A 12,854-nucleotide genomic window follows, 5' to 3' on the forward strand; every position below is an offset into this window, starting at 1 on the left:
TTTTATTTCTATAGAAAATTTTGTCAAAATTGTATCTCTATAAAAAATTTTGTTAAAAATTTATTTCTATAGAAAATTTTGTTAAAAATTTATTTCTATAAAAAATTTTGTCAAAATTTTAATTCTATAGAAAATTTTATTTCTATAGAAATTTTGCAAAATTTTATCTCTATAGAAAATTTTGCAAAATTTTAATTCTATAGAAAATTTTGTTAAAATTTTTTTCTATAGAAAATTTGGTCAAAATTTTATTTCCATAGAAAATTTGGTTTCTATAGAAAATTTTTATTTCTATAGAAAATTTTGTCAAAATTCTATCTCTATAGAAAATTTAGTTAAAAATTTATTTATATAGAAAATTTTGTTAAAAATTTATTTATATAGAAAATTTTGTCAAAATGTTATTTTCATAGAAAATTTTTGTCAAAATTTTATCTCTATAGAAAATTTTGTTAAAAATTTATTTCTATAGAAAATTTTGTCAAAATTTTATCTCTATAAAAAATTTTGTCAAAATTTTATTTTCATAGAAAATTTGGTTTCTATAGAAAATTTTTATTTCTATAGAAAATTTTGTCAAAATTTTATTTCTCTGGAAAATTTGTCAATATTTTATTTATATAGAAAATTTTGTCAAAATGTTATCTCTATAAAAAATTTTGTCATAATTTTATTTCCATAGAAAATTTGGTTTCTTTAGAAAATTTTTATTTCTATAGAAAATTTTGACAAAATTTTATTTCTATAGAAAATTTTGTCAACATTTTATCTCTATAGAAAATTTTATCAAAATTTTATTTCTATAGAGAATTTTGCAAAATTTTATTTCTTTAGAAAATTTTGCCAAAATTGTATTTCTATAGAAAATTTTGTCAAAATTTTATTTCTATAGAGAATTTTGCAAAATTTTATTTCTTATTTTATTTATATTTTATTTCTATATAAATTTGTTACAAAATTTTTTTCATTTAAAAAAGTTTTGCATAATTTTGTATCTATGTTATACAACTTTTTTTTTATTTTATTTCTGTACAAAATGTTGGCAAAATGTTATACAACATTTTATTTTATTAAAATTTTATATCTATAGAAATTTTTGATCAAAGTTTATTTCTACAGAAAATGTTGTCAAAGTTTTAAAAATTTTGGAAAAAAATACCGATTTGACGAAAATGGACCAAGATCAACCAAATTCCATTTGGTCCGACCATCGGACCTAATGTAAAATTTAATAAATTTTTGGACCAATTTTGGTCTGATCGGACCAAAATGGCAACCCTGATGGGGGTTATACCAAAACATGGACTGATACACACCATATTGGACACACACCTTTTTGTGGTCCTAAAATGCTTCTAGATTTCCAAATTTAAGGCAAATCGAATAAAAATCTAGAAGCCCAAATACTTCGAAATACTCAGAAATATCAAAAAAATTACTGAGAAAAATTAAACCATGAAAGGAAACTGATATTGAACCAATGCAATGCGGACATGCTAACCATTGCTGTATGGTGGACCTAACATACCTCAAAATTTTTAATTTTAAGCAAATTGTATAACAATTTCAGTGTGTATATGCCAAAGAGTCAAATCGGGAGATCAATTTATATGGGGGCTATATCAAAACCTGGGCCTATATATATATCTTCGCATTTGACTTGCGTGCGGACAAAAAACGAATCTGTGCCAAATTTCGGGATGATAGTGGAATTATAGAAGACTGTATCGTGATTAAAACATACAGGTAGACGGTAGACGGACACGTATCAATATTGTCTTAGAATTTCTCACTGCACAGAAAAAATATAAAAAAAATTTTCTGTTAAAATTTGAGTTTTAAAAAATATTAAATTAAAAATTTAATTGATTCATTAGTTGAAACCAAAACAAAAATCAATCACAAAAATTTATTGTACCAATTAATTTTTTAATTGGATCAATTATGTTTTTAATTGACTTTGGTGATTCATACTATCACTTCAGTGGTTGAATTAAAAATTATTTGGATCAATTAATTTTGTGATTGAAGACAAAAATTATTCTTTTGTGTGTGATCAAGTATATACACTGAAACCTCTGAGGAGTGCACATTCGCAGTCGCCTAAATTTTGTCCACAATATGACAAAGTCTGACGAAAATTGTCCACTTTTGAGAGGTGTCCAGTTCACAAAGTTTGAGAATTTCCACTGTATATACTTAATGGAAATGGATATTTCACCATTCTATGGTGGTTGATATAAAAAGGCAAAAAACTCGCTAAAAAGGCCATGGAATGATTTTTATGCCGTTTATAGATTTAAACAAGTTAGTAAAGTCTAAAGTCGGGCGGGGCCGACTATATTATACCCTTCACCACTATGAAGACAGCAATTTTTGATACCATCTCAACTCCTTCAAATTTTTTGAGAGCTACACCCTCAAAAAAAAAATTCGCTTCTGTAACATATACCCCAAACACATTTTGCTTCAAGCATATATATTTTCAGGACTGGTCCAAACAAAATATTGTTTGTATTGTTCAAACATATTATGTTTCACCTTAGGGCATACACTGGTAAAAAAAAGTTTTAATCAAATTTTCTTTGTGTGGATATATTTTTATGGCGCCTAACTAAATCTGAACCGATTTCAACAAAATTTAGCAAGGATTGATACAATATTAATTCGACTCTCTGTGCAAAATATTGCGTGAATCGGTGTTAGAATTTAACCTTTACGGTCATATGAGTCTAAATCGGACGAAAGATATATACGGGAGCTATATCTAAATCTGAACCGATTTTAACCAAATTTCACATGCATCGATAGAATGTCAATTCCGTTTATTTTGCAAAAATTTTACGTAAATCGGTGTTAAATTTTGCCCTCTATGGTCATATGAGTCTAAATCGAACGAAAGGTATATATGGGAGCTAACATACATCCAAATCTGAACCGATTTCTACTAAATTTGTCACAATTGACGACAAGATCAATTGTACTCCTTGTACAAAATTGTCAGCAAATTAAGGTAAAACTCTAGTTCTGGGACCATATAAGTGCATATCGGGCGAAAGATATATATGGGAGCTATATCTAAATCTGAACCGATTTGGCTGATATTTTGCAAGTTTTTCGAGACTCATAAAATATGTACGAAGCACATCGGTTGACAAACACGCCAATTATGACCAGATCGATGATAAATATATATGGCAGCTATATCTAAATCTGAACCGATTTTTTTCAAAAACAATAGCGATTGTCTTTGTCTCGAAAAAGGACCCTATGCCAAATTTGAGGACGGTCGGACTTAAACTGCGACCTGCACTTTGCACACAACAATACATGAACAGACAGAAAGACAGACGGACGGACGGATAGACAGACAGACGGACATAGCTAAATCGAAGAATGAATTCAATTCTAAGACCATCGGTATACTAAACGATGGGTCTTAGACTTTTCCTTCATGGCGTTACATACAAATGCACAAACTGATTATACCCTGTACCACAGTAGTGCCCGGAAATAAATCAAATTGACAAAACTGCCTAGTGTTATCAATTAAATAAAAAAAAAGTTTAATGATAAGCAGCAAGTTCATAACAGATAAATTATAAGGTGTACATAAAACATCTGTCCAACAATGACTTGCGTTTATTCTGTTTGACCAGTCCGTAATATGTCTTCCGTATGAAACCCAAAGATAGATGTTATCAGCTGGTGGCTTATACTTGTATATATTAATATCAATAAAGTGTTATCAACAGTCAAAATAATAATAAGAAACATCTGAGTACACCAAAAAATTTAATAGACCAATTTACGGCCATTTTCATGAAGTACGGTTAGTGATACTTAACAGAAAAATTTCACGAAAAATTTTCCAATTACAATTTTAATACAGTTTTAAAAAATATTTTTTAATTGAAACAAAAATCAATCTCAACAAGTATATACGGCCGTAAGTTCGGCCAGGCCGAATCTTATGTACCCTCCACCATGGATTGCGTAGGAACTTCTACTAAAAGCTGTCATCCACAATCGAATTACCACAATTACAATTAACACTTGCCGATGGCAAGGTATCGTAAAACTTTTTAACACTGTCTTCTAAATTGTAAGTTAGTCCATAAGGGGTATATATTAAACAAAAAAAGGCCGATTAAATACGTATATAATTCAGTTTGACAAAATTTTCTATAGAAATAAAATTTTGACAAAATTTTCTATAGGAATAAAAACTTGGAAATTTTCTATAGAAATAAAATGTTGACAAAATTTTCTATGGAAGTAAAATGTTGACAAAATTTTCTATAGAAATAAAATGTTGACAACATTTTCTATAGAAATAAAATGTTGACAAAATGTTCTATAGAAATAAAATGTTTACAAAATTGTCTATAGAAATAAAATGTTGACAAAATTTTCTACAGAAATAAATTTTTTACAAAATTTTCTATAGAAATAAAATTTTGACAAAATTTTCTATGGGAATAAAATGTTGACAAACATTGCTATAGAAATAAACTTTTTACAAAACTTTCTATAGAAATGCAATTTTGACAAAACTTTCTATAGTAATAAAATTTGACAATTTTTACATGGCTGTTAGAGGCCATATACTAACGAAATGTACCCAATTTCAACCGCATCGGATGACTTTTGCTCCTCCAAGAGGCTCCGGAGGTCAAATCTGGGGATCGGTTTATATGGGAGCTATATATAATTATGGACCGATATGGACCAATTTTTGCATGGTTGTTAGAGACCATATACTAACACCACGTACTAAATTTCAATTGGATCGGATGAATTTTGCTCATCCAAGAGGCTCCAGAGTTCAAATCTGGGGATCGGTTTATATGGGAGCTATATATAATTATGGACCGATATGGACCAATTTTTGCATGCTTGTTAGAGACCGTATACTTAGATCACGTACCAAATTTCAACCGGATCGGATGAATTTTGCTGCTCCGGAAGGCTCCGCAAGCCAAATTTGGGGATCGGTTTATATGGGGGCTATACGTAAACGTGGGCCGATATGGCCCATTTTCAATACCATCCGACCTACATCAATAACAACTACTTGTGCCAAGTTTCAAGTCGATAGCTAGTTTCGTTCGGAAGTTAGCGTGATTTCCACAGACGGACGGACAGCCGGACAGACGGACGGACATGCTTAGATCGACTCAGAATTTCACTACGACCCAGAATATATATACTTTATGGGGTCTTAGAGCAATATTTCGATGTGTTACAAACGGAATGACAAAGTTAATATACCCCCATCCTATGGTGGAGGGTATAAAAATTAATAGAATCAATTAGTTTTTTAATTGACTTTTAATTATTTTTTTTAATCGATACTATTATTTCTGCGATTGAAGACATTTCAATTAAAAAATTAATTGGATCAATTTATTACGTGATTGAATCAGTAAATAATTTTTTGTGTGCTTAGATAAAGAACTTTTAAACCATATTAAATATGGGCATAACTATCATCTTGCCTATATATTACATATGTCAATTAGAAACTTTACTGCTGTGTGCTATGTTCGTTTAGCATGAAACTTTTTTCACAAATCAGTCTTTTGAGTTGAAAAATGGTAGAGTGTTGTCAAGTTGAAATTTAAAATTTTCAGCCAAAATAAAAGTGCATGGGCGACTTTTGAAGTAAATTTCCATAGGCAGCACTTGCATCTGTCAATATTAGTCCTGTTTTCTTTTAGTACTAGATGCAACATTTGTATGAGATATCCGCAAGATCGTTGCACTTGTGTTCTATACAGAACATCTCATCAGTACAAACAGAGAGTATTAAGAAAACAAGAGGACGAACATTTCTCTTCTACAAAAACAACAAATGTCAACAGTATAGATGTCGCACAATGACTGCAGCTTTAGTATAACCGACGTTGCGGTCGAAGTGTTGTTTTGATAAATTCTTTATTAAGGCATCGGCAGTCATAATTTCAAATTGTCTGCCAAAAAATTAATGGAATCAAACGATTTATATAAAAGAACATTTGTTATTACAAAGTAGGTTTTAAATTCTATTTTTCTTACGTTTCATAAGGCCGGCAGAGAACTGAACTGGGAGACGCCGACGCAAACTGTATGATATTTGAGAGAAGCGCCGACAAAAACTGCATGACATTAGATAAATTTCCTCATGACTGCCACCTACCTACACACAAAAAAATGTTTCTGATTCAATCACGAAATTAATTGATCCAATTAATTTTTTAATTGAAATGTCTTCAATCACAGAAATGATAGTATCAATTAAAAAATTAATTGGCAGTCAATTAAAAAATTAATTGATCCAATTAAATATTAATTGATACTATTAATTTGTGTGATTGATTTTTATTTCAATTAAAAAATTTTTTGTTTCAATAAAAATTTTAATTGAACATTTTCTAAAACTCAATTAAGATTTTAATTGGAAAAGTGTTCGTGAATTTTTTTTGTGTACTGTCGCAGTTTCGCTTGACAGTTAGGGAGCCACCGTGGTGCAATAGTTAGCATGCCCGCCTTGCATACACAAGGTCGTGGGTTCGATTCCTGCTTCGACCGAACACCAAAAAGTTTTTCAGCGGTGGATTATTCCACCTCAGTAATGCTGGTGACATTTCTGAGTGTTTCAAAGTTTCTCTAAGTGGTTTCACTGCAATGTGGAACGCCGTTCGGACTCGACTATAAAAAGGAGGTCCCTTATCATTGAGCTTAACATAGAATCGGGCAGCTCTCAGTGATAAGATAGAAGTTCACCACTGTGGTATCAAAATGGACTGAATAGTCTAAGTGAGCCTGAAATCTCGGGTTGCCACTATACCTAACCTAACCTAACCTAACCTTCGTTCTTTTGTTTTCTTAATACTCTCTGGTACAAATCGTGTCGATGTTGCCGGATTCCATTTTTATTTAAATTGACGTTTTTATACCCTCCACCATAGGATGGGGGGTATTTTAACTTTGTCATTCCGTTTGTAACACATCGAAATACTGCTCTAAGACCCCATAAAGTATATATATTCTGGGTCGTGGTGAAATTCTGAGTCGATCTGAGCATGTCCGCCCGTCCGTCTGTTGAAATCACGCTAACTTCCGAACGAAACAAGCTATCGACTTGAAACTTGGCACAAGTAGTTGTTATTGATGTAGGTCGGATGGTATTGCAAATGGGCCATATCAGTCCACTTTTTCGTATAGCCCCCATATAAACGGACCCCCAAATTTGGCTTGCGAGGCCTCTAAGAGAAGCAAATTTCATCCGATCCGGCTGAAATTTGGTACATGGTGTTAGTATATGGTCTCTAACAATCATGCAAAAATTGGTCTGTATTGGTCCATAATTATATATAGCCCCCATATAAAACGATCCCCCGATTTGGCTTACGGAGCCTCTAAGAGAAACAATTTTCATCCGATCCGACTGAAATTTGGTACATGGTGTAAGTATATGGTCTCTAACAACCATGCAAAAATTGGTTCACATCGTTCCTAATTATATATAGCCCCCATATCAACCGATCCCCCGATTTGGCTTGCGGAGCCTCTAAGAGAAGCAAATTTCATCCGATCCGGCTGAAATTTGGTACATGGTGTTAGTATATGGTCTCTAACAATCATGCAAAAATTAGTCCATGTCGGTCCATAATTATATATAGCCCCATATAAACCGATCCCCCGATTTGGCTTGCGGAGCCTCTAAGAGAAGCAAATTTCATCCGATCCGGCTGAAATTTTGTACATTGTGTTAGTATATGGTCTCTGAAAACCATGCAAAAATTGGTCCATATCGGTCCATAATTATATATAGCCCCCATATAAACCGATCACCAGATTTGACCTCCGGAGCCTCTTAGAAGACCAAAATTCATCTGATTCAGTTGAAATTTGGTACGTGATGTTAATATATGGCCTCAAATACCTATGCAAAAATTGGTCGATATCGGTCCATAATTATATATAGGCCCCATATAAACCGATCCCCAGATTTTACCTCCGGAGCACCTTGGAAGAGCAAAATTCTTCCCATTCGGTTGAAATTTGGTACATGATGTTAGTATAGGGTATCCAACAACCATGCAAGAATTGGTTCCTATTAGTCCATAATAATATATAGCTCCCATATAAACCGATCCCCAGATTTGACTTCCGGTGCCTTTTGGAGAAGCAAAATTCATCCGATCTGGTTGAAATTTGGTACGTGGTGGTAGCATATGATATTTCACAACCATGTGAGTTGAAATTTGTTGATGACAGTCTTTCGTAGAAGTTTCTACGCAATCCATGGTGGAGGGTACATAAGATTCGGCCTGGCCGAACTTACGGCCGTATATACTTGTTCAAGTTCAATTAGTATAAAATTCAGGAAAAATATTCAGTTAGGCTTTCGCTTTTCCAAATCCGAATTGCCGGGCCTCACGCTTGACACCTGCCATCAGATTTTGTACAGCCACCTTGTCCACCTTATTCGCCGCAGAAAGCCAGTTTGCCTTGAACTGTTGCTCTTTAGGTTCCGCTTGACAATAGCCCAGTATTTCTCAATTGGGCGGAGCTCTGGCGTGTTGGGAGGGTTCTTGTCCTTGGGAACCACCTGCACGTTGTTGGCGGCGTACCACTCCATGGCCTTTTTACCGTAATGGCAAGATGCCAAATCCGGCCAAAACAGTACGGAACAACCGCGTTTCTTCAGGAAAGGCAGCAGACGTTTATTCAAACACTCTTTCACGTAAATTTCTTGGTTGGCAGTCCCGGAAGCTTTGAAAATGCTGCTTTTCAAGCCACAGGTACAGATGGCTTGCCAAACCAGATATTTCTTTGCGAACTTTGACAATGTTATGTGCTTGAAAATATCTGCTATCTTTCCCCTTCCTTTTGCCGTATAAAACTCCTGTCCCGAAAGCTGCTTGTTGTCGGCTTTGACGTAGGTTTCGTCGTCCATTACCACGCAGTCAAACTTCGTCAGCATCGTCGTGTATAGCCTCCGGGATCGCGCTTTGACCGTCGTATTTTGTTTATCATCGCGATTTGGAGTCACTACCTTCTTGCAAGTCGATAGTCCGGCTCCTTTTTTGGATCGATGCACGGTTGTAGACGATACACCCAGCTTATTTGCGGCATCTCGGAGAGAGAGGTTAGGGTTTCGCTTGAAACTACCGGCAACTCTCTTTGTCGTCTCAACGGCTTCCGGTTTTCGATTTCCCCCGATCCAGACTTCCTGGCTGTCGACAAACGTTCCCCAAACACTTTAATTACATTTGTAACGGTTGATTTGGCAACTTTTAGCGATTTTGCCAGCTTTGCGTGCGAGTAGCTCGGATTTTCGCGATGCGCGAGCAAAATTTTTATACGCTGCTCTTCTTGCTTGGACGGCATTTTGACAACTGAAGAGTGAATTCCAAAATCAAAATAGAAGCAACATGCTACACACACACACCTTCAAAATGAGGGGTGTTCAGGTTTTTAAATGCAAAATTGAAAGAAATACGTCAAGTTTATATTGACCAAATTTTGACCGTATCATCCTTTATATACTTTATGGGGTCTTGGAGCAATATTTCGATGTGTTACTAACGGAATGGCAAAGTTAATATACCCCCATCCTATGGTGGAGGGTATAAAAAAATGTAAGATTTCACCTGTTTCCTCTGATTGTTGTTAAACAGCTGATGCCAGTGTTGCACAGTTTTGGGACATGTCCCGGATAAACGAGTAATTTACCTTCATAACAATCATTACAATCCGTCATGGCTTAGGTATCCAGTACCATTGTTTAAATAGCGTCTCCTAAAATTCTGTTTGCCTAATCTTTCATCTTAAGTCAATATTTTTTTTTCAGTGCTAACAATTTCTCATTTTATTTTGAATTACAGAAAACACTTCCCTGCTGATAAATACGCCAGCTATGAGAAAGCCAAAGAAAGAGTTGCCATGGTTTTGTTTAGCCATCATTTTAGCGAAAAACCTGTAAGACCTCTGGTACCGGGTCTCATTGAAATCGGAGGTATTCATTTGAATGAAGTACCTAACCTATTGCCAAAGGTAAGATAATCATAATTTACTTTTCAAACTATAAGGAGGTCTGATCATTTCGTTTTGTTTTTGTTGCTTTCAGGATATTGACGATTTCATTAACTCTGCTGAGCATGGAGTGATCTTCTTTAGTTTGGGTACCAATGTGAAAAACAGTCATTTGCAACCTCAAGCCTTAGAAAAAATCTACAATGTCCTTTCAAAATTACCCCAAAAAGTCCTTTGGAAATGTGATGATGAGTCTCAGGTTCCTGGAAATTCACCAAATATTCTATACCGCAAATGGTTACCACAAGCCGATATCTTAGGTCATCCCAATGTGAAATTATTCTTTGGCCATGGTGGTAAAGGTGGCATAACTGAGGCAAAATTCTATGGTGTTCCAATGGTGGGATTACCCATATTCGGTGATCAACCCATGAATATGGATGAGGTAGTACGTAAAGGTTATGGTTTATCCATAGACCACGATGAAACTCTAACGGAGGAGGTCATTCGTAAGACAGTAAAGGAAGTGTTGGAAAACGAAACCTATCGCAATAATGTAAAGGAATTTTCATCTATATATCGTGATCGTCCTTTGAAGATCAAGGATAATGCTGTCTACTGGCTTGAATATTTGATACGCTATAAGGGGGCACCTCATCTCCAGAGTCCGCTGAAGACTATGTCCTTTGTGGAAGCTAACAATTTAGATGTGTTTGCTTGTATATTTTTGATTTTTTACGTAGTGATGAAAATTTTGAAAATATCCCTAAAATTGATTTTTAGATTTTTATGTGGTAAAAATAGTGGAAAAATGAAGAAAGAATAGTTAAGTTGAATTATATGTTAAACAATAGTGTAAGAGTTTAGATATTTTTTTTTAAATTTAAATATATTATTAAAATCAACGATCTTGAAATAAGTTCATACACAAAAAAAATGTTTTTCTGATTCAATCACAAAATTAATTGATTAAATTAATTTTTATATAATCACAGAAATGAGAGCATCAATTAAAAAATTAATTAAAAGTGAATTAAAAAATTAATCGATACAATTAAAAAATTAATTGATCAAATTAAAACATCAATTGACACTATTAATTTTTGTGATTGATTTTTGTTTCAATTAAAAAATTTGTTCAATCAATTAAATGTATAATTGAATATTTTTTTAAACTCAATTAAGGCTTTAATTGGAAAAGTTTTCGTGAAAATTTTTTCTGTGTACTAATATCGAAATTATTAGATATGACTAGCGCAGAGGGTCTCTATATGACATGCGGGCTGGCTTGGTGTGTGCCGTTCTCTTTATTGGGAGCGTTAGATTGACATACAGTGTGGGTGATATGTTTTGCTTCAAGTTGCTATCCTTTCTATACCGCCCGTTTGACAGTTGATATATCTACTCAGCGCTATGAATATGGGCTCCATGAAAATTAGCCCTAAAAACTAACTTAAGCACTATCAAAATAAATCCAAATTTCTTTTTTGGGATTATTATACCTACCACCATAGAATGGTTACGGGGGTATAATAAGTTTATCATTCCGTTTGTAACACATCGAAATATCGATTTACGACTATATAATATATATATTCTTGATCAGGGAGAAATTCGAAGACCATGTCTGTCCGTCTGTCTATCTGGCTGTCTGTTGCAATCACGCTAAAGTCTTCAATAATGAAGCAATCGTGCTGAAATTTGGCGCAAACTCGTCTTTTGCCTGCAAGCAGGTCAAGTTCGAAGATGGGCAATATCGGTCCAGGTTTTGATATAGCCCCCATATAAACCGACCTCCCGATTGGGGGTCTTTGGCTTATAGAAACAGTAGTTTTTACCTAATTTGCCTGAAATTAAAAATCTAGAAGTATTTTAGGACCATGAGGAGGTGTGCCAAAAATGGTGAGTATCGGTTCATGTTTTCGTATAGCCCCCATATAGACCGATCTCCCGATTTTACTTCGTGGTCTTATAGAATCCGTAGGTTTTATCCAATTTGCCTGAAATTGGAAATCTAGATGTATTTTAGGACCATAAAGAGGTGCACAGAAAATGGTGAGTATCGGTCCATGTTTTGATATAGCCCCCATACAGACCGATCTCCAAATTTTACTTCTTGGGCTTGTAGAATCCGTAGTTTTTATCCAATTTGCCTCAAGTTGGAAATCTAGAGGTATTCTAGGACCATAAAGAGGTATTGTGTATCGATACAGTCTTTGATATAGCCCACGGCCCTCGGATTTGGGGTCTAGATTCTAGAACTACACTTAGATGTGCTGCATATTGTGTGAATCCAACCATGTTTTTTGGCATAGCCCCCCGATCTTCCGATTTAACTCCTAGGGTTTGTAGCCGACTTACAAACCTTTTTTCGGAAGGTTCAAGTGTAGTTCACTTTGGGTTGAGTGAATTACCCGAATTTATTCTGATAATTGATTGATAGTTTTGCTGCAAGTAGAGGATGCTGATGAGGAATGTGGTAATTCCGAAACAGCTGTACATCCAACCACACGCAGAGAAGGAATATGATCACCCCAGACAGGTTTTAAGAGCAAAATGTTATTTTTGGACGATGACCATGGAACATTTTTGTCGCAAAAATGTTATTTTCTCGGCAAACATATACATGGTTGCCGAAATCAGACATATGCCTTTTGAGAAAATAACATGGTTGCCGCAAACATGTTACATGTTCTTCGTCGAAAAATAACATTATGCTCTAGAAACATGGTTGAGGTGATCATATTCCTTCTCTGGGTGCACCTTGCAGTCTATAGGGCTTTGCCCAAATAAATTTGACAAGCACACTTTTCCTCTGTTTGTTAAGC

At 34.4% G+C, this 12,854-nt stretch overlaps 1 protein-coding gene across 1 annotated transcript in view; it reads left to right on the plus strand.

Annotated features, from left to right (window-relative positions):
• LOC142234749 (uncharacterized) overlaps nucleotides 1-10,987 on the plus strand; it is an 80,623-nt gene extending 69,636 nt beyond the window's left edge. Inside the window, exons 5-6 of the mRNA XM_075305926.1 lie at nucleotides 9,879-10,047; nucleotides 10,121-10,987. Coding sequence (XP_075162041.1) covers nucleotides 9,879-10,047; nucleotides 10,121-10,852 — 901 coding nt within the window. The 3' untranslated portion in view covers nucleotides 10,853-10,987. The remainder of the gene's footprint in view (nucleotides 1-9,878; nucleotides 10,048-10,120) is intronic.
• The last annotated feature ends 1,867 nt before the right edge of the window (nucleotides 10,988-12,854 follow it).

This window comes from Haematobia irritans, chromosome 1, assembly GCF_050003625.1.
Source record: "Haematobia irritans isolate KBUSLIRL chromosome 1, ASM5000362v1, whole genome shotgun sequence".
Lineage (NCBI taxonomy): Eukaryota > Metazoa > Arthropoda > Insecta > Diptera > Muscidae > Haematobia > Haematobia irritans.